The 23,020-nt window shown below is 35.8% G+C and overlaps 1 protein-coding gene across 3 annotated transcripts in view; it reads right to left on the minus strand.

Annotated features, from left to right (window-relative positions):
* Window positions 1-11,059: 11,059 nt before the first annotated feature.
* Window positions 11,060-23,020, minus strand: part of METTL15 (methyltransferase 15, mitochondrial 12S rRNA N4-cytidine) — a 90,090-nt gene continuing 78,129 nt past the window's right edge. For 2 of the 3 annotated variants that reach the window (XM_066187278.1, XM_066187277.1), the window contains exons 4-6: window positions 21,646-21,837; window positions 19,374-19,552; window positions 11,061-12,572 (exon numbers count right to left, since the gene is read on the minus strand). In XM_066187278.1, the coding sequence (XP_066043375.1) occupies window positions 12,127-12,572; window positions 19,374-19,552; window positions 21,646-21,837 (817 nt within the window). In that variant the 3' untranslated portion in view covers window positions 11,061-12,126. Of the gene's footprint in view, window positions 12,573-19,373; window positions 19,553-21,645; window positions 21,838-23,020 lie in introns of all 3 variants that reach the window. The other variant, XM_066187276.1, reaches the window with a different exon arrangement.

Raw genomic sequence — 23,020 nt, forward strand, 5'->3', positions numbered from 1 at the left:
CTGCTACTTTTAAGACCTGGAAAAGTTTAAATAAAGAAAGTAAGACATAATTACTGAAACTCTGCCAAGATTATAAAAGAAAACAATAATAAATTTCTGCAGGAACATATTAAACCCACACATGAGCTATACTTCAAGGAAAGGAATCTTTCCCAAAACAGCCACTTAGGTTAAATGGGAGGAAATTATGAAACTGAATCACAAAACTGTAGGCCTCACATTCATATTAAAAAGAAAAACAATAAGAACCAATCACCCACCCTTTGCCTTCTGTGATTGCTACTGCTTATTTATTTTTTAAAAAAAACTAAGCTGGCAAAATTAAATTTTTCTGCTAATGAGTATGTGTTGACTCCCGTGAAACAATAGTGAGGACTTCTCCACAACTGTTCACCACTGCTATTTTTAATTTATTGCATAGGCTTAAACATCCTGAATGATCACTTGAATGATCAATGAAAACACTTATTCTGAAAATACTTTTTAACAGTTTCAGCCTCTGTGCACCTTTAATCCTCAGAAAGGTGAAGCTTGTTAATAAATATTTTTCCTTTTTCAATTTACTCTTCACAAAATGCATTGTTGAGGATTGAGTGAATTGCTGTACCCAGCTAGATTAAAGCTACCTGTAGTGTTGGGCTGTACCTGAATATGAGCACCTACTTACCCTGTCTATTATACAGTAACAATACTCTTAGAGGTATCAGTATTTAACCTAATTTATTAATTGGTGCAGAGATCGAGACGAGGACTTTTCCACAAGTCCCTTTCAAAGACCTATGTCCATCCCAATGAAGTTTTTTAATTGATTCTCTGCAGATAAGCCAAATCAGGAACAACCACGAGGAAAACATTCACCAGAGTTCAACCTGCATTTTGCAAGCAGAGCTGGTTACTTCTTGTAGAATGTTGCTTTGTTCTCAGGGGAAACAAAGTTAGGTCAGCAAAGGTCGTGGTGGACAAGGAGAAGGAGAGGACACCTGGGTGGGCAAAACAGTCACAGGCAGCCTGCAAAAAGAGAGGTCATAAAAATAAAACATGGCAAAATGCATTAAATAATTAGTTAAAATATTAAATAATATGCTTATTTCTGCATGCAGACACACATTTCATCAGCTGTTGGTTGAACATCAGATAGAATCTCCTATGGGCAATTTAATTAGATTCTGAATATTTTTTCATACGCATTCTGTTGATCTTGGAACATTTCCAAAATATTAGGATTTTTATTAAGTATATATATGAATATTTGGATATTTTTGCAAATAGGATTTTCATCTTATGTTTTCTGCATAATAGGCCTTTCCATGGGCCCAACTGGTTTAACAGCTTCTGGTGGAGAGATATACCATTCATTTATTATTGTAACTTGTGCAGCCCATTGTAACAATAAAAACCAGCAGAGCTGAGGACTTTCATCCATTCACCTATAGCTCTGTGTGTATTTCTTCAAGCCAGTGGTTAATTTTTTTACTGAGACTTTGATATGTCTTAAGGATTTGTAGTTTGTCCCTTAGAAACAGCTTTTTAATTAACTTATTTATTTATTGATGAGTGTAGAGGAGAGGAAAGAAGCAAAGGTAATAAGGAAAGCACATAATCCCAGCCTATTAACCTCTGCTATTCAAAAATGCTCCAAAACCCCCTTAACTTTCATCTTTTCTCTCTCTAGATAGAAAAACCATGTTTCACATTCAGTATGGAGGAGAACTAACACCTTTGCCAGCTAACATCTGCATAAAATGAACCCAAGATTAATGGGGTTTTATATTTACAGACATCTGTCACAGATGACCAATCCTGCAGTAGACTGAGCTCAGAAGAGAGGAAAATTAGTCGTTGAGATGCTGCTGGAGATGGGCTATGTTGCCACTTCACATGAAATACTACAGGGCTCTAACAGTCTTTAACCTTCTTGCACCAAAATAACCCACTATTGGACCAAAGCCCAAACCATTTTATTTGCCAAAACTGTACTCATCAACCTCTTTCTGATTTGTTTCAATGTGGTGTGCTCCTCTTCTGCTCATCCCATAATACTTAAAATAATTCTAAATATAAGGATAGTTGCTGTAATTGCTATAAAATGAAAATTGTAGACATTGCAAAGAAAACAGTTGAAGATAAAGCATGAATTGGCATTTAATGACAGTTTGACACACTTGCAAATCAGCTGACATGCTATTAGGTAGAGCATCACTGATAAAAACTCAAGCTGCTGCAGTCAGGTTATTCTGTTCAGGAAAAAAGGTTGTGTGAGAGACATGGTTTCTTTGACCCAACTGTAACACAGGCTCTGCCAGGCTAATAAAATTTTGTTTAACAAGGATTAATAGCTCTGCTTCAACTAAATTGCTCTGATTTCCAGGAGTAACATTCATCTGCACAGTTTTTACTAAATGAGTTATTAAAACAAATTCACATCAAGTAATTACAGTTTCTGTGTATTTAAGACCATTATTTTAAGTGAAATCACAGCTTTTCATGTCACATTCAGGCACCTCAAAACCCTTCAGGCCTGCCTGAACTTTACCTCTGCATTTTGCTGCAACAAGGAAAATGTTACTTTTATCTCATTGCCCTTTTCTGCCACAAAACAAACAAACAAACAAACAAACAAACAAAAAACCCAAACCTGTCGGGGCATGTAGCAGGCTACAACTCCCTTCTCCTTGGATTTTGGAAAGGAAGTAGTGGCTGCAGTGAATGCAAATAGAGCTAATAATATTTATTAAAGCCTACTTGATACTAGTCACACATTCTAACATTTCTCAACTTTTCTCCCAACAACACTTTGCCTTAGAGCTTTTCAAGTTGCTGGATTTAACACAGGGACAGATCCCATATAATTGTTAACTGCCCACCAGTGTAGCATAATTTGGGGGAAAAAATGGAAGCATGACTCAGGCAATTTGAATTATATCTTGACTTTAATCACTGGAAGAGATATTCCCAAAGAACTATCTTTCAAATTAAACACTTCTCTCTACTGCAGAAGATATACCCCTCCAATTTAAGCTGCCCAAGAAAAGTCATGGGCATTAGTCTTTTTGAGAATGATGAAATGATTCTCCTTATCCAATAATAACCCTCAATCTTTACTGTTACCCAAGGCAACTTTGAATTGCACAATCACCAATTATATCACGTACTGCTGGAGGTATCCTCCAGCTCTTAATATCACTGAACAATCCTTGCAGGCTGCAGTTGACAGCCAGACCCAGCCACATTCAAACATTTTCCTGCTTTGTCATGCAGGATTGCTTAAGGGACAGGATGAGAAGCTAGTAAACTATGGACCCCAAACCTCCAGCTCCCCAAGGCATTGTCAGTCTCATTCTGGCAAAGTGCCTCCCATCACTCAGGAATCTCCTCTGGAAACATTTTGACCTGGCATTCAAGACTAAGGAAATTGCTTATTGGGGAAAACTGTGATTACAAAGCTATATTTATAAACATTTTCATGCAACAGTCTAAATTCAACAATCTATCACCTTACTAGGATATAAAGTGTCAGAAACACTTAAGGATGAATTAGTAAAGGTTCATGTTTAAGAGAGGTTTTTATGCATCAGAGAGCAAAAATTTGTGTGCTGAAGATGATCTGATTAGCTGATAAACCTGATTATGTGATTACACATAAGCAGAACGTAGCAACAAGCCTTTTTCCTTCCAACTCAAACCTTTCCATACATCTTCTGGAGCGGCAAACAGAGTGCAGGGGATGATGAGAACTGAACTTTATAAAAATCAGAAGCAAGGGGCCAAAAATGACATGGCTATCCTGGGGGGAACAGGAGGGGATGGAGGGTGGAAAGGAGTAAAGCAAAACTTAAAGGAGGAAAACAGAATGGGGAAATATGAAAAGATTATACTTCACTATTATACACAGTAATGGGGAAGATAAGTTACTACAATTTGCATGGTTTTCTCTGCTGCCATGAAGGCTGAAATTCAGCTTTTATGTTTCAGGAAAATTGATATGCTCATGCCTATGGGAAAACCTAGAGCACCATCAATAACAAAGGTAATGAGCGTTGTCAGCACTGAATCTGATGCAGTGACTTGAACACAGGAACACCTCATAATTTTATATGCAAGAATAAGCAGAATTACAAGTGAGGACTTTGCTTAGAGAAAAGAAAACCTAAGTTAAGCACAGTAACTATACAGCCTCACTATTAAATTAAGAGGAACAAACTGTGAATGCATGCTGAGGAATGCCTGATATTCTGTAGGAAATAGGAAGGGCCTGGGAGTAATGCCAGTTCAGGTGGCACCCTGTGTACGAGGGAACATGAATGATAGTCATTAGTTCTACTTAGCAGACAATATTAATTCTGTATCCCCAATACAACTGATTAATTATTTCAAAGGCAAAACTAAATTTTTAGATCTTCTTTTCCTCATAAAGTTTAAAACAAAAACCAAAACAAAAGAAAACAACAAACAAGGTGAGAAGTTTTCTTTGTTCAAGACTGTACAGGAAAAAAAGAATGAATTGTCTTTTCTCTGGAAGATCAACTACTTTGTAACTTTTTTTTTTTCTATACCAAGAGTGTTCAAATGAAGCAGAATCCTGAAAACAGCTAAACTTGACTAGGTCAAGTAAAATATTTGCCAGCTATAACTATGGGAGTGTATAAACTGTGAAAGAGTACTTTAAATATGCTGCTGCATTACTGAACTATTGGGAAATGTGGTATTTATAGAGGGCTGTACTCCCTTTGGTATACAACTGGACTTAATGGTCACTGCAATTCATTAATTATTTTTGTCTCAGAGACAAATGTTGACTGCTGCTGCTGTTTAATTTAATTTTAAAAGAACAACAGCCAGCTTGCCTGGAGGAACTAAAGTTATCAAGTTCAAACAGCAACCAGAAAATACCCCCTACGCTCAGCTTGCGATATGTTCTTTTCCAAATAACTAGAGATCTATTAATAAAGTGTTAAGTCAGTGCTCTCAAAAGTAAGATATTGGAACACTTTAAGGGGAGGCTGAGATCTTAATCTCCATGTCAGTCATCACACTATGGGCTACAGCAGTGCTCTTGCCCAGGTGTGCAGGCTGCAGCCCAGTGCTGCTGTGTTTACTTGAGACACACACATGAAAAACTGGCAGGGTCCTGGTGCAAAGGCTAGTGTGACAATTCCCTAGTCATCCCTTAATTACCTTTGTTTTAGAATACTGTTGAGTGCAGTACAAATACATAGCAGGGCATTTGCCAAGCTCATTTAATTAATCTACCATTTTATAATTTCACATCCCCTGTTAGTTTCTAATAGCCGGAGTAACAGGGATAACTAGGGGATGTGTCCTGTTTAGGTACAGAGCCCATGTTTTTTACAACAGTGGAAACTTCTTTTATCTGTAATAGATGCACCAACACCAAGGACTAAATACCCTTTCCTCTCAAATAATTTTTCTGTCATCCTCCTGCCCTCCCAAAGAGAGACAGTTAAAAGAAATATACAAGCTTCAATTCTGAGGATTTTTTAGTTATTATTTTTCTAACTTTAGTTTTCTAAAACCCACTGTCACCTATTACTAAGCCATTTTGGAATGCAGTATACTATATACCAGTGAACCTGCCTCCACATCAAGAACTGTTTTAATTCAGCCTTATCACATTTAGTCATTATCATACAAGTGCTGGCAGTCAGCCTGCACTGCCTCATACTCAGCGGACCTTGCTGTGCAGAGTTTCAAGTCCTTTCTGCTTCCAAAGAAGCCCACAATCAGCCTAGTGACCTTAACCTCTGCTCTGCCAGCTCTCATTGCCTACCAAGACTTCAATTTTCATTTCTATCACAACTATGAAAAACGGGACACTTTAGAAACAAGGTGTTCATATTGTCAAGCACTGGAACAGGCTGCCCAAAGAAGTGGTTGAGTCACTGTCCCTGGAGGTATTTAAAGACATGCCATGTCTGCTGCGGCACTGGGGGACATGGTTTAGTGATGGGCTTGGCAGTGCTGGGCTAAGGGTTGAAATCCATGACCTGAAAGATCTTTTCCAACCTTAACCTCAACAATTCTATCATCCCACAACAAAGCTGGACCCAGAAGTGAAGGCTGCACGATTAGGCTCGCACACTGTGCACATATTAACAGGCACGCATGTATCATCACTCTTGAGAATGTAACTTTTGCACTGTATTACAAAACAGTTTTTATGATATCTCCATTTGCAGACACTTATCAGCAAAGACTGTCAATAATTCTTATTTCAGTTCTTAGCAAAGTCTACAAGGGATGTTCTTCCACGTGAAACTACTTGATTAAAAAGAAGTATATATACAATTTAGAAGAAAGATGTGGAAGGGATGAGCTTAAAATACTGCTCAAATTAAAAAAGAAGCTTTTCTAGCCTGAATTGTTGATGACTAAGTGATTACTAAGCTTCCACACATTTTAGCGTACAAGTTATCACGATGCTTCAAGTTTTTTACAGTTACGAACTTGTGGTATAACCTTGTTAATGCTATGTTGATATGTTAATATTATTAGTATAATTACAGCTAATATAAAGTTCTAATAACATCATAAGTCTAGCAGAAACCTATTCTGAGCTCTAGTATACCTTCAGTACAAATATAAACCACAGACAGACTAAATTTTCTTTGCCAGAATCACATCCACAGACTGGAACTGAAGGGATGACAATGGAGTACACAAAGCTAAGTTTTTACTTAGGTATTCCAGCATGTATAAATTTTAAGATGTGATTTATATAGTGTGATTTATTTTCATTCCGGTTTATGTCATATTCACTAACGTTTCACCGTTTAGACATATTTTTCAAATGAATGGTCAAAAACATGAAGTGTATTTGCCACCGTTAGGTCTGCAAAAATTGTATGGGCACTAAAGGATAGATAGAATTTATATATATATATACATATATTTTTTATTCTAATAATAATTTAATCATAAATTTTGAGAAATTGCACAAGACTGTTTTTCTGTGTTTTGAATTAGGTATCCTCACTGAAGTATTTTCAGATAAGAACGAGACCTTTGTTCTTTTAAAATTCTAGTTAACATAACTTAAAACAGCTACTGACCTGTAAAACAAGTTACCCCCATGTTTTTATCTTGCATCTTCATGTTGACAACAAAGATGCTCTTCCTATCATCATTTGCAGGTGCTCTCAAAAGACACCAGAGCAGAGGTACTGCCAGGACAGACAGAGGGAGCTGTATCTCCAGTTTTCTTCTTTAAAAAAAATTTATAAACAAGCTGTCAAGTTTAAACCTGCAACCATAAAAACAAATTTTAAAAACCCTCCAGCTTGTTTTTCACCATTCCAAACAATCAAATTAAACTTGTAAAAGCAACAGGACCAATACAATTTGCCTGAAGATCAAGGAACAATGAAGAAATTTCAGTTTTTATAAATATAGCTATGTCAGTAAGAAATTTAGATAACTGATGTCATGCTCTTTTTTTTTTTTAGCTTTGATTTCCCATGGAAGAATACTTGCCCTTTTTCCTGATTTAGTGACGTAACAGCAATACTGAAAAACATGGCATGTCATCAGTGAAATATATCAAGTTAAAAAGTATTGTATAGTATTAATTTTAATAAACTTCTAAGGACAGGTTTTACAGTCCACCAAAAAAAAAAAAAAAAAAAAAAAAAAAAAAGAAAAAAAAAAAAAAAAGAAAAAGAAAAAGCTTAAAGAGAATCCAGACAGGTAAATTCAATTCTAACTGCAAAGGAGACAGAGGGAAAAATACACAGATCGTATTTAGAAGCATATATACCTTCTCACAATTACCTCTCATGATGCAGGAGAAACTGTGCTCTACATCCTTGTACAGACACTGAGCTCTCTCACTGCTACTGTTTATCCCCAAACAGGCGAAACTAAGCAATGAACAAAAAAAATAATAGAATACTGCATATATGAAATTTTGTTAAAATTGGGTATCAATCTCATAAAGAAATTTTTTGGAAACTTTTCAACTTTATTGCCTATTTCTTTTAAATTAAACAAACTTTTCTATTCTATCTTCTACAGGGTCTGGGTGAAGGGGAAGGGGAAGAGCTGTTCTACATTAATTTAAATTATTTGCAATATTCACTTGTAACAATGAAGTTTTAATTAATCCACAAAATCCTGCTTTAATTGCAGTATAGCTCCAGCGTAAAAGGGCCTATGCATTTGATTATATTTCTGAAAAATTGTAAATTTAATTTCATATTATTTTAACTTAAAGATAAGTTTTAAGCAAGTACTTTATGAAAAAGTAAATGTATGGATATAAAGCCTGACTCCCATACTCCACTGAATGCTCTCTAAAACCCTGATGTAAATGGTAGTAAACCTACTGAAGGGCTCTTTCTTGAGAAGAGCAGAAGAAAACCAGGCCTGAGTCCCTTTCTTTACTGTTGCTAAAGGTAAAGTTGTTAAGTAAGATGGACAGCAAAAAACTGACTTACAAGTTCATTACTTCTCTGTTTATTCAAATTTGTCTCATTTTTCACCAGTACTTTTGCACAGTGATACTAAAAACAGTGAGTCACGACTGATTATTTAAAACAACTAAGTTATTTTAAAATTTAAATTAATCAAATCACCAACAATCTGTGTCCAAGCCTTCTTATTGCATTCCTCCCACCCTTGCACATCACCTTTCCTGAGGGCATAGCTCCTCTCACTGCTGTTACACTGCTTAGGAGCATAAACTTTCCAATTAATACCATGTCTTCCCCAGTACAAAAAGTAATCTTAGAGCAATTATATGAATCATTAATAATCATAGAAATGCTACCCTAGAAAGCAGAATGCAAAACATCTGATACAAGACTTGTTACTGGAAGAGGCACCTGCTAATAGCGTTCATTGAAATCAGCATTTTCCCATTTCTACTCCACTAGGAATCCTTCCCTTCCAACTTCCATCCATCAAATGCCTCCATACATCTCTACAGAAACTCATGCTTTAGACCGGGATTTTTTTCAAGTCAAGTGGTAATCTTGGCAGATGAGACTGTAAAAGACTAGTGATAAAATACTCAACTGTGAAAGCTAAAAAGCCCCCAAGCCACCAAAACTGAAGAGATATTAATTCCTTATACTACTTGCATTACGAAACAATGAAGCTGATTCTTCTTTAGGAAGCAATAGGGAAGTAATAATTGTCAGCAGGTCCTCACAGGCTGTTAATGCAGACAACTGTGTTTATACTGTTAAATTATATTTTAAAGTGTACTGATTTGTTTATCATAAATATCTTAGTCACAGGATAAGTGTGTCTACTTTCCAAATAATTATTCTATGCAAATTTCTTTACCAGGCAGGTACTTCTGACAACACACCAACTTTTACAGTAACTTGGATTAACTAATTAAATCCTATTGTCCAGTAAATTCAACGGAAAGCATGCTTGCAATGCATTCAAATAGTCTTATAGCTGGGTTTTATCCTTTTTAACTTTTTCCACTCTTCTAAAGTGGAAAAGATATACTCTTCAGCAACACACTCTCCATGCACATATTGTATGGCACCACTGTCTCACCAGAACTACCACATGATGTTCTCTACAATTATTCCATATATTGAATGTTTCTACTCTTCCCATTGTGTACAGGATCATATTCTTGTCATATTCCCTGTAAACACAGTCTACAATCTTTTTTCTTTCTTGATAAACTTGCATTTGCTGCATTAAAATGTACATTACTTAGGTTGAATGGAAGATTTTAGAAATGATGCATAACTTGTGCCCTGACAGCATGCCTTGGTTTTCAGCGAGATGTTTTCCACTGCATACCATCTCCTTCTTAAATATAATTTTCAATTGTGGCAAAAACCCAGTTAATTTTAGTAACGTGTCACATATACCACATTAGAAAACTCAGAGGTGTGTTCTATGGACATGGTCTGCTAACAAGATAAATGCCTAATACCCTTCACATAATTTAACATTGCTCAGAGAATCACAGAATAGTTTGGATTGGAAGGGACCTTAAGGATCATCTAACCAAATATAACCAGGGGTTCTTCTGGGAAATCAGAAGGTGTTTTCTTCAGGCAAGCAGAGGTTAAAATTCTAGGACTTCCCATATGTCAGGTTTGAAGCTGAAAGTGAGGAGATGCTGAGAGGAAACAGACCCTCTAAGGGGAAAAGCTCAACAAATTATATACAGTCATGGCTGTGCAACTCCAACTTAAAGGCAAATAAAAGCCTCTTTTCCTAAATGAGGGAGGGTATTTACACAACCTTGTATACATTAGTTCAATTATCCCAAGAAACTGTGCCTTTGAATTTAGGTGTGAGAAGTGTGGCTTTTAAACACTGTTATAAGCATAAGGAATGTTAATGATTTCATATAATTTCTGAGGTACTAATTCTGCCACAACAGGATGGTCTTTCCCTGAAGTGTGTCCTGAACAATGCACAGCATGGCACTACAGCTCTTCTAAGCCTATACTGGAGGCACAACTTTTCAAATCTACAATTGAAATACATTTCAGTATGAGATCTTAGCTAAAAATAACCCTAGCTATTTATATTTAATGTTTGCACAAAAAAAAAGTCTATTTAGGGTACAGTCTGTTGTCTCAAAGATGACAAGAGTAAGTGATATTATTTGAAGTGGAATGTTTTATTTAAGGAGCATGTATAATGAAGCTAGTGGAAAAATATTGAAATTTCAGAAAAGACTGAAATTCCCATCATCATTTAACTGTTATTTCAGATTATTGATAGATGTTATCATCTATACCTAAGAATACATTATATGACTTACCTTTACCAAGGAATTAAACAAAACCCAGCTACTTCACTGTATTGTATATTAGACACTGAACCTAAATATCAACTTGTGTCAATATGACCCAAAAAACTACCGTGAAGTAATTATTTACATCAACACAAAGAGGATGCTTGATGAAAATCAAGTTCAGAATGATCCAGCCAGTTGTTCAGAAGCCAGTGTAGTAGTCATTTTGCTGAATCAGAAATTGCATTTTTTTTTATTTTACCAACCAAGTTTCTGTTTGATTATCTAAATTAAGACTTTTTCCTGAAGAGATGAGTCAGAGGTCAAGGAAGTTGAAATTTATGCTATTTTCCCTTCATTTGTAGCATATAAAACTAGAAATCCAGTGGTCTTTTAGGATAAAATACAAACCCAAAACAAAATTTAATTCATAGCAACTACAAAAGAAATTAGGTTAAATGTTCTACAACGTAGTAAAGCACCCAAACAGACAGCTAGTGTTAAGAGTGGGCCTTTCCTAATACAATTTAAGACTTACCTCTTAAAAAAACAATTGTCAGCAAAGGAGAACACTTCATAAGACCCACAACACTGTATTTTTCATGGGTTAATTATAATGTCATCAACACCTAAAAGTTGTAGCTGTGGATCTACGCACAGACGGTACGGTTGCAGGAAAAAATTAAGATGATGAGTACAAATCTGACTGCTTTACTGTAGTGTACAAGTGTCATCAGTGGGTTTTTTTTAAGAACCCTTTTTCCCCCCATGATACATTTATTATTTACAGTTATTAATCATTAATCAACCAGGTGATCACTCAGACATAAATACTTATCTTAAAAAAGGAAAGAGTCCATTCACAAGTTCCTGGATAGAACATGGAATACTGATGTCACTTTATTTAAAAATTAGCTCTTGTCCCATAGGCATTCATGCAAAAAGTTAGCAGGGATACAGACATAGATATATCAAGAATTCTTAGGTTAGTTTAAACTTACTCTAGACTAAACCAGACATCTGAATTAGGTGTGTGAAATCCACTACCATAAAAATATTTCTCAATTAGCTACTGAATTTAGATTGCTAATGTCAGGATTTTGAGATTACTCTAAAGTGACTACTACAATTTTTATAAACATGGTGTTTGATGCTCTTTTAAAAAAAGATGTCTTTTTTGTACAATTAGTGACACCCACTCATATGCATTTATTTTGCATTTTCATGCTCTAAACTACTTCCTAATCAAAAAGAAGAGGAAAGGTATGAAAGAAATGTTTTCCAACAGCTTTCATTTTATTTTTTCTGTTTGATACTATCGGTCCAGTTAGCATTCTGGAAAATAGAATTTAAGGAAATTATACAATCATGTAATCATATATTTTGGTTTAGAGTTTAATAGCAGCTCTTAGCTTGGCTGACCTTCCTCTTGGGTTTGTTTGAATTTCCTTGGCCTGGGGTGTGAGAACTTTTTTTTGTATAAAAATCCACTTTGAGTTGGATTTTCCACAGGGAGATCCTTGCATATCTTCTCCTTTGGAGGAATTTTTCAGAGCCTGTCTTATCTTCTGCTTTGACCCAAGATTGTGCTTTTCTGTCATGTCAATTCCATGAAGAAAACGTTTGATAATGCGATCTTCTAGCGAATGAAAGGACAGGGCCACAAGGCGACCTCCAGGTTTTAGAAACTTCTCAGCTGTCTTCAGTCCTATGAAGAGTTCATGGAGCTCATCATTTACAAATATTCTCAGGCCTTGAAAGGTTTTGGTAGCAACATGAGCAGGTCTCTGAAGCAAGTCCTTTCGTGCATAGAGTGCTGATGGTGGAAAAGCACCTGTCATATATTTTAAAAGATGTGTGTTAATAACTTAATATTTCTACATCTTAACATCCACTCATGCAAGATGACTTTAACTGTTGTCTCAAAGATGACAAGAGTAAGTAATAATATTTGAAGTGGGATGTTTTATTTAAGCAGCATGTATAAGGAAGCTAGTGGAAAAATATTGAAATTTCAGAAAAAAAAAATGGAAATAAAATGACTGAAACAATATTGAAATTTCAGAAAAGAAAGGTTCGGTCAAAGCTGAACCTTGAGTAGTGAGCTCCCTTTTTTGTTGTAATATATCTTTATTTTATGTTTTGGATTCATATCTCTGAACACAAACCTTATTAAACTAAGATGGTTTGTGGTTAAGTTTTGGTGTCTTTTTTCCCCTAGAATCTTTTAGAGAAATTCCTTCTCCAAAATTTACAAATCAAAATCACAAATTTAAACTAAAATTAATGGCTGAAATCAAGCTAATGAAAAAAAAAAGATAGGATAGTAAGTCTCACCTTACAGCTCAGTGTAATCAATGTCAATTTGGTATTTGCAATTGTGTTATGCTTTTAAGGAAAAAATTTAATGTACAGTGGACACAATTTTACCTGCTGCCTTCCAGATAATTGCATCACTTCTCAGGCAAAGACAACTGAAGACAATGTCTACCTGGTAATAACTATCTTTCAATTATTTACTTGAAGTTTAAAAGAGGCATCCTTGTTTGGGAACAGCAACTGTTGAACATTACACCTGAGTTTCTTCACATGTTCACAAAAATACCTTGAGAAATTTAGAAAATGCAGCTGATACTGTTGTGTTTTCACCTACACAGCAGAATGTGTCAAGGTTTGTCAGACCTAAAATCACCAGATTAAATAGTTTTTTATTAGATGCACAAAACTCCCTCTGCCTTTCTCCAAAATTCTTAGAAGTCAAACAAGCTTTTGTAGAGACTGAAATTTTGATAGAAATTTTAATAAATCAATATTTAATGTATTTCGTTACATGGATACAGACCAAAAAGTAGAGAAGCCTGATTTGATGGATCAGAGGGACTAAAGTGCAAGAATTGTGTAAGGTCTGTGAAACCTGAGTAAATTTATAATGTAAGTGACCACAGGAGTCTGGTAAAGATAAATTGAATAAATAATGCTAGCACATAACTGGTCAATTATTTTTCTAAACAAGGGGCAATACAATTTGTATTTATGTATTAGAATGACATAATTTCATGTCAGTACTAAGCTCCAATGTAATGAAACAGAGTTTGAAGTAAACGCAGTTCATAATCAAGTAACTTGAGGCTGAAATAAAAGAAGGGAACACTGTACCTCTGAAACTAGTTGTCTAAATTCAAATTTGCATGAGTGATTGAAAAAAACATTAATGGAGATATCCTGACCCATAATGTGCTTGCACAAAAAAAATTTATTAGTAGAATTCTTGAGAGTTTTAAAGGTAAGATTTTACTTATGTCAAAAAGCCTAAGTGTTCACAAAGTGTTTCACAAACACAGAAGCAATCTCAGTATTCAGCAAAGACAGAGGAAAATAAAAGGATTTTAAAATTCAATCATTATGAACAAAGCTGTTATCATGTATGCTATGTCCCTAAGATAGGTTTCTGCATAACTGATTTTCCTAACTACCTTCCCTGCCTCCTCTGATCTCCAAAGCTGACAGCTCCTAAATTCACTGAAGAGACCCACTGTAGCTGTGGCTGCTTCCAATCCTCATAATCTGAATCCTTCAAGACAGAAAGTAGCAACAGGATTGACTTCTCCCAACAAATGACTGCATGGGAATTTGTGGCTTAAAGCTGAACCACAAAACGGAGTAAATAGATGTAGCCTACAGGAGCTAGGCTTCTCCATCATTTCCAAACTCCAGAAAAAGTTATGCTAGCTAGTTAATATAATTTCTGTTCTTGAGAATATAACCTTCTTGTTTACTATGAATCATTAAAAGAATATAAGCCAGAAAGCTCTTTTTGATAAGAGACCTCAATTAAAAGAACTAAAAATCACAGAACATAAGGTATCCCAAGAAACTGACACCAAGCTTGTACTAACTGGCATGGTATCTGTTTCCATATTTCTTTACATACCTATAAATAGATTCTTTGAAAATGGAACCCTTAGAACACACACTGAGTGCCAGTTGTGTGTGATGAAAACTGTCTCTTAATGCATAACATAAAGGAATGTTGTGCTAGGCAAAATAAACACAACTTTTTTTAGAGGTCAAGTAACAACTACAAACACTAGTAGAATGCTCAAAACTATTGAATGAATTAGATTAGAGGTTAGAAGAAATTCTTCCCTTTGAGGGTGGTGAGGCACTGGAACAGGTTGCTCAGAGAAGCTGCAGATTCCCCACTCCTGCAAAGGCCAGGCTGGACAAGGCTTTGAGCAACTTGGTCTACTGGAAGGTGTCGCTGTCCATGGCAGGGCAGTGGGAACTGGATGGTCTTTAAGGTCCCTTCCAACCCAAAACATTCTCTGAATCTAAATTCAACCTCAAAAGTTTTCTAAAAATCTAAATGGACATAGTATTCTGATATCTGGGCAGATTTTCACTGGTCTTATCATGAACACTGATATTTTGCAATTGCAATACTGAACAGATAAATAAAAGAACAATGACACTGAGGCTATTAGCATGACTAGGACACAAACAGGTCTTTGGAAGGTTTTTCCACTTATCCTGCCATGGCTTTTGAGTGCAGTTTCTTCCTACAATAACCTTCGATGACAATTAACTGTGACATTAATTTATTACTATGAATAATTTATCACACACTGAAGAAAAATTAATAAAGCCCAGATATATTCTCCAAGTATGATACAACCTAACATGCCTCAGTTGAACATACACAAAGAACACTGAAGGTCCTATAATAAAATACAGAATATTAATATTCAGGAAACTGGTAAAGAAATGCAACCACTTTGCAGTTTCGTGCAACCAAAACCTCCCAGACTAAAAACAAAATCAAACTGTTTACATGTTCAAAGACTTACTGGTCTATTGTCAAAGACTGGGATTAATAAATGTAATCTCTGGTAGTTATTTCTGTCAAACTGGCCTTCAGCTTTTTAGTAAGGGCAATAGATTCTGATCTATGTTCCATGGGTGAAAAATTCTCCTATCACTCTGTAACTCCTCTAGTTTAGTTGAAAAAGAAAATCTATTTGTGCTTTCTGCTCAGGCACATCACTTCTCACTCAGGCCCCTCCAGTTACCAAGACACTTAAAGAAAATCCTTCCTGGTAACTGGCTGTTCAGTGTATAAAAAATATTTTAAAAAAAAATCTGTATGGGAAGCTTGTAAAATGAATTTCATTCATAAAAGCATGACGCTTCTGGCTAGATGAATGGTTTGAAATCCCAGTGAGAGAAATAACCATTTTTAGTTTTAGGATGCCCTAGTGATACTTACACTTTAAAAAAATCTAATAGGTTCACACGCTGAAATGTATTGAAATTTTAAAAGCTTGTGAATGAAATTAGCAATGTGCTGTGCCTGTCAATATGAACTATTAAAGTCCCCAGAGTGTTAGAGAGTGTGAGAGTTTAAAAATTAATTCAGATGGTGCACCTGTTTGCAGGAATTTGTCTGTTGAATTAGTACTGCATTTAATAAGTTTCTGTGACGCAACTAATGTCCTTTTGTCTAGGCTCCCTCAGTACAGTGTTAATTCTCACCCATCTGAAATTCAGGCAAAATTACAAATTCCAAACTGATAATTAAAGTCTATAAAAGTGAACCAGACTGAATGAAACTGACTTTACTGATTAAAGTTCTTTTTAAACTTTTTCAATTTCTTTAACATCATCATCAACTTTTTTCAAGTTAAAGTCAAATGATTACGTGATCTCAAAATCATCTGTTAATAGATTGTATCTAAATAATGCTGAGAAAAAATTAATTTTGAACAAAAATCAATACATATATTGACCCCTGAAAGAAATCAAAATAAACCATCAGTTGTACAGGAAAAGCATGTGAAAATTACGTTCTAAAAATTCCATCATTTTTACTGAGTTTTCCTGCACATGCAGTTAGACCTATTGTTTCCAAACAACTCAATGAGGTACAACAAAAGACATTAGGAAGTGCTTCTTAATCAGCTTTCACACATCCATTCACAACCCTTGAGTTGAGAACTACTGATTTTTAGTATTTACAGAGCATTCAATGTTGCAAATAGTTCTATGAAAATTATAAACAGCGAGAAGAGTTTGACTGCACTGCAGGAAGAGATGCTTTTCTGACTGAACCGAAAACTCCTCCGACTGCAGATTCCATTGCTCATAGAAATCTTATTTAAACAGATCAGAAGCCTTTTGGATAATATTTATAAACACAAAGAGAAAGTCAATTTTTTAATGCTGTTTTGTTTTCCTTCAATTTTATCTGCCCATCAAGTGGGAACTGCAATACATGTTCTAACCCTATGGGGAGTGGTAGGAAAGACCAGAAGTCTAGCATTCTATGAAAAGAAATTAAATTTTCCAAGTTCGGGTCAGTCCAAATCTAGATTCACTGTGATTCTGATTATCAGCTGGACCTTAAGATGAAACTAGAAAATCTGAAGGCCATAGTAATCAATAGGAGGAGAAAGAAAGAAAGAAAGAAATACGGACACTACACAAATTCTCAGATTCTCTTATCAACACCCAGCTTCATTGGCTAGATTATTTTGCTTGTGTTCTGGTTCCCATACTAGGCAAAAATAATGACTCTGTTCTGGAAGATAATCAGGCTTGCAAAGAATCTGCAAAATCTAAAATGTAAGATTTTATTATTCCAATTAATATTTTATTTTTTAAAGGACATAACATTTAACTAAGAGATTATAAATCTTACTCTGGTAAAGTTCTGAATTAATCAGTGTGTTTTTGGGCTGTGCTATCAAGAGGTTCCTGTAGCCGTGGTCTCTGGCACTTTAGCTCTGGCTTATTCCAGAAACCTCACCAATATAATTTCATGTAAGGATATGTATTAATGATAGATGATAAATGAATCAAAATATATCACAATTATGGAAAATTTCCTTAAGGTTTTTTTAGTCAGTTCAAAAACTTATAGGATCCACCATAGTGCTTCCTTACTGGATGAATCAATTTAAAATTGGAAGAAGTTTTATGCAAACAGGGATTGGTGTAACAGCTCTAAAATTGTTATAAATACTTGTAAAGACCAAAAAAAGCAGACAAAACATATGTATTTATGGTCTTGGCAGATGTGTGCTGGACTCACTGGTTTTGGCATGCACACTACCTAATGCATATCTGACTTGTAGATCAAGAAGTTCTTCAAACATAGCAGAAAATTTAAAGTGAGAACAAAAAAAATCCTTCTCATTGTCACAGAAAGTGACCATTAATCGATGACTCACCTGCAGCACATTAACCATGAAGGGATCTTCCATCACTACCTTTTATAAACTAGTATTTTCATTTCCTTAGTTTAAGCTATGGCTCAAAATTATTTCAGAATTACTAAGTTGCTTGTCTGCAAGACGTAACATGCTATATCTTTGAAGAAACCATATCACTGTGTTAAACTCAGTAGTGGCACACTGTCTTAATCAACAGGTTTTCAAAACACATGAGACATATATGACAAAGCCCAAAATTATTATTTCAGGATATTGCTAATGATGGTATTAAAAATGTAAGGCTTATAAAAGTCACATAGTGCTTTATCTCTTTTATCTTTTTTTTTTTTTTTTTGATTGCTTAAATTCACTATATTTACAGGAGGGGCTTACAACACCAAGCAGTGTCTTCAAGTCCTTTTATCTTATCAGCTAAACTTTGGGCCTTGGTTGACTGGATATTTTGCTAAAGTATGACTTCTGACTTCTACAAATCCAAACCTTTTAATTTCTCCATCATTAAATTTAAGTGCCTTAGACTTCCAGTTTAAGTAATACAAATTTTTAAGAATACCATAATTTTTTAAATACTCTTCAGGATACCGATAAAATATTATTCTTTAGCAAATATTAAACTCAGATTAGAATTTAAAGGTCTATATTCAAAGTTAGCAGTTTGGACTTATTTGTGACAAAATGTAGTGTTTTTCATCATTAAAAAAATAAAAACGTCCTGATGCTATCTATATAATATGTTAACTAACAGGATTCGTGTCTCATATTTTTCCTTGAAAATTTTTACTTGAGAACACAAACGTAAAGGTTCCTGATGCAAGCACAGTTCCTGCCTAACTGCATTTTCTTCCAAGTTGTTTACAGTGAAGAGCAAGGAAGATGAAGTGTTTCAATAGTCTCTTCAGGCTGATCTAGTTGGCATGCACAAGGTGAAGCAAGCCACCTTGTATCGCTTTGTGCTTCCTGATTCTTTAAAAAGACAGAAATTATTGGATTTTACTCATAATTGGAAACTGCCATGGTACCTCCTCTTAAAATATTAAAATACAGAAATTTAAAACTAAGACAGATATGACATATCTGATATTTCAAAGTAGCCAGGATCAATAGCCAGGATAAAGAATACCCAATGCTGCTGTCATTCTGTGGTTCAACTAGGTTGACAAAATGATAAATCACTTCATTTTAAATCTATTATTAAACTAATTGTCAAACTACAACACAAAAAAAAGGGAGCTTAAAAAAAAAAAAAAAAGAAAGAAGAAGAGATCTGACATCAGAGCAGAACAGAGCAGGATTAGATCCTGCACGATTTCAAGTACAAATAGATCCCTCTGGGACTTTGGGGATTAATTTTTTTTTTTTCTTCTTCCTCCTCAGCAGCCGCTGCGAAGAATTAATGAGGGTACCTGCAACAATGCTGGCAAGCTGCTGGGTTCTGGTGATGGGGTACACGCTGCGTGCCTGGACGATGGCTGCAGCGATTTTCCTGGCGTGCCTCTCCTCGCCGTACGCTCTGAGGACGGACGCAAGCGCCTGTTGATCCAAGGCGTTCACCACATCAGCAGCGGTGGGCAAGTCGGGGCACCTACGCACGAGAGCAGCCAATTAGTGCACTGACGTCAGCCCTCATTGACAAGAGGTGAAGCCTCGTGGCGTTGAGGCAGAAAGTCGAACACGCCACGCTGCACACAAGTACCTTTGAGGTTTTCAGGTAGGGGATGGCAACTCTGTGAAAACAGCTCGCACCTTTTAAATCCCTTTTTATTCTGGCTGGTCTAAATGGAGTTTGTTCCTTAACTTCAGTCAGAACAGTTTTAACTTCCAGGTATTATCATGAACTATGCTTAATAGGGTGACAAGAATAAATATATTCCAGTATCGTGCTAGGATGGAAATTATGTGTGACCTTTCTATTTAGCCAGCTTTAGAATATAAACTTGCCTCTTATGGGTTCATTTTAGCCACCTTGCATCATATGTTGTTTTCTAGCCAGAAGTGATTTCAAGGATCTTTTCATTCCATCTCCTGCTATGAAAATAATTGCTAATGAAGATAATTAAACATTACTTTTCACTAAAAGGCACAAGAATTTATATAGAAATACTCTTCTGAGATAATAGAAATAACCTAGCCATATAAATTATGGGACCTATTACAACAATTCAAACAGTTTAAGCTTTCAATCTATATATCTATATCTCTATCAGTTCGCTACTGAAATAGTTCAAGGTATTTTATGAACATCATCTATGGGTTTACTAATCAGAGAAAAAACACAAACTACTTAATAAATTCTCTTCTAAATTCTCTTCTTCTCTTTCAGGCATTTTTTACTCCCCTGCAGTATCTTACAACAGATAACAAACTTAGAGGCAAGTAGTATCATAGCAACAACCATAGTGTAAGGAGTGTAAGGCTTTAGTTATGCCTCAGGTATCCTTTGTTCTTACGCTCCTGTTCTGTGTTTGTTTTCTCATGATGCATCAGACTTATATTTAAGCCTGGAGTTCAGATTCTTGAAATCTGAACACTGAATCCCAGGAGAATCATGGGAGCATTTTGCACAAAACCAGAAAAAGCAAGTATCATGAAATTTGCTGTGTTAAGACTTAACATTAATATGGTAAGCTAATTCCTTAGAAATTGAGGCTTCCCACTGGCTTTTGTGAGCAACAAAAGAACAAATGTCATTTCTTAAGACACCACATTCATCAAAACACTGAGAAAAAATTGTCATTCTCTGTCACGTAATGTGTCATGCAGTTACAGCCATCATCCATACAAGACACATCTTCGGTTGCTCATGCAAAAAGCAAAATGCTGCAGAATTACATCAGGTTGTCTGAAGATGAAAAACGCTGTGTAAGTGGAAATTATCATTCCACGACTGATGTTCATGCTCTTGAAAGTACTAAACACCAATCCAAATTTAAATACAGGTGATTTACTCAGAAACTATTAATTTGACAATTGAGTAAGCCTGATGTGCCTCCTACACAAAGAGAAAGGAAGCTTATAATTTTGCTAAGTAAAACAAATATGTGGGCATGGAAGACAACATCATACTAGTATGTTAAAAGCAAGGTAGCTATCTGATTTAAACTAGCAGATATAATGGATAGGATTTTACTTATTTCTTTATTTATTTTGATTATGTTCCTTTCACAGAGAAGCAACTGGATCAGATGGTCATTGCACCAAAGAGGGACGCTGCTCCTTTCCTGAGGGAGCAACTGAACCTGTTCAAGTGAAGTTTCCACAAATAGCAAGTGTGGCAGAAAAGGAAAGGGATTGCAGTAAGAACTTGTGAGCCTGCAGATCAAGTACATGGAGAGAAACTGTGGAAATAATAGGCCTCTGAAAGAGAGATGTTCATGTGACTGTATACCGTACACTCCAAAAACGTTACAATTGAAAGGTACAGTTAATAAAACATTACTGGTTTAATTACTCATCACTGGAATCTTCCTCTTATTTCAAAGAAGGCAAAGGCAATAACCAGGGTTGAGCACTGAGATAGAAAAAAGCTTTTTGACAAAAGAAAGACAGGATACTCATGCAAAATTAGATGTGGTTTGATGACAAGAATTCTTCATTTTAAGAGGAAAGGAAATGCACAGGGGTTGCAGAGAAGACAGTTTTTTGATGTTCAAGAAGAATTACTCTATTATAACATACCTGTCACCATCCATCCTCATGTCCAAAGGTCCATCCTTCTGCAGGGAAAAACCCCTTTCGGGTCTATCAAATTGCATGGAAGAACAGCCAGCATCGAGGAGAACGCCATCCAGAGTCCCTGGCTCAACCCCAGATGAGCTTAACAAAGCCTCTGACTGGCTAAACTTTCCTAGAAGAGGTTGAATCTGTTTCCTGTAAGAAAGTAACAAATAAATAGCCTCAAGTTTAATGACAACAATGCCATCTGTCCCCCTTGCATAGCAGGAGATAGATACAAACACTCAACTTGTCTCAGCAGCAATAGGGCTATTCCCAAAGTAATAGTTTATGTATTTTCACCAACATTCACCAACATATATGCCAACATTGAAAACTAGTCCAAACCACCCCTCAGTGTCTACTTCAGCTTTAACTCTTTGCTCCCTTCCTGCTTGATCTTAAAGAAATGGAAAATTGACTAAAATTTTTTTTTTCAGTATATCAGAACTCAAGAGGACACCTTCAGCAGGAATGTCCTGAGTACTGAGGTACCTGCCCTGCTTAGCAAAGCCCTTAGTCAAACAAGGCCAAGGTGTAGAAAAGAAAGAATAGATCTTGGATCTAGAGAAGCAGACAAAATGGAACAAGAGTCCACAACCTTGCAGTTAATGTTTACCCACCAGGAAAAGAATTCCAAGTTCCTGCCATGGGACCAAACACGTTTTTAGTGGTGTTCGTCATTTTAAAAATAACTGGGAGAATAAGGGGCACTGAATCATAAGCAGGTAAAACACTTAGTGTATCTTGGATTTAGGCACCTGATCACTGGAGAGGGTAGTTTAACATGCACGTTTGTGCTTACTGCTCTTCCTTAGATTTAAAGCGGTTGTTTCTCAATATTCCCATACTGACAAGGAAAAGAGGAGATAATGGCAAGGGAGATCATAACACATCTTCTCAACAGGTTCCAGTGTCCAATCACATAAAGCTCAACCTGACAGAGCTCAAGAAATGTTTGGACAATGCCCTCTGGCACAGGATGGAACTCTTGGGGTGTCCTGCCAGGAGTTGGATTCAAGGATCCTGATGGGTCTGTTCCAACTTAGGCTACCCTATGATTATATGATTTCTGAGGTTTCCAATGCTTTCTTGGGTATCTAATCCTAAACTTCTGGGTTTTTCCTACATATATAAGGTGACTCACATAATTTATTTTATCTGTCTCTCAAAATCCCAATGAATTTCACAGACTTAAAAAGATTAATCAACATATTGCTGCATTTTTAAGCGATACCTGCAAAACAGGTACTGCAAAAAATATTTCTGCCCATACCAGGAAGACACTGCCTCCACGTGGAGAGAAAAAGCTCCATTAAAAGGAAGATGCTTATGAATC

This window comes from Chamaea fasciata, unplaced genomic scaffold, assembly GCF_029207755.1.
Source record: "Chamaea fasciata isolate MVZ Bird 193981 ecotype frontalis unplaced genomic scaffold, bChaFas1.0.hap1 SCAF_7, whole genome shotgun sequence".
Taxonomy (NCBI): domain Eukaryota; kingdom Metazoa; phylum Chordata; class Aves; order Passeriformes; family Sylviidae; genus Chamaea; species Chamaea fasciata.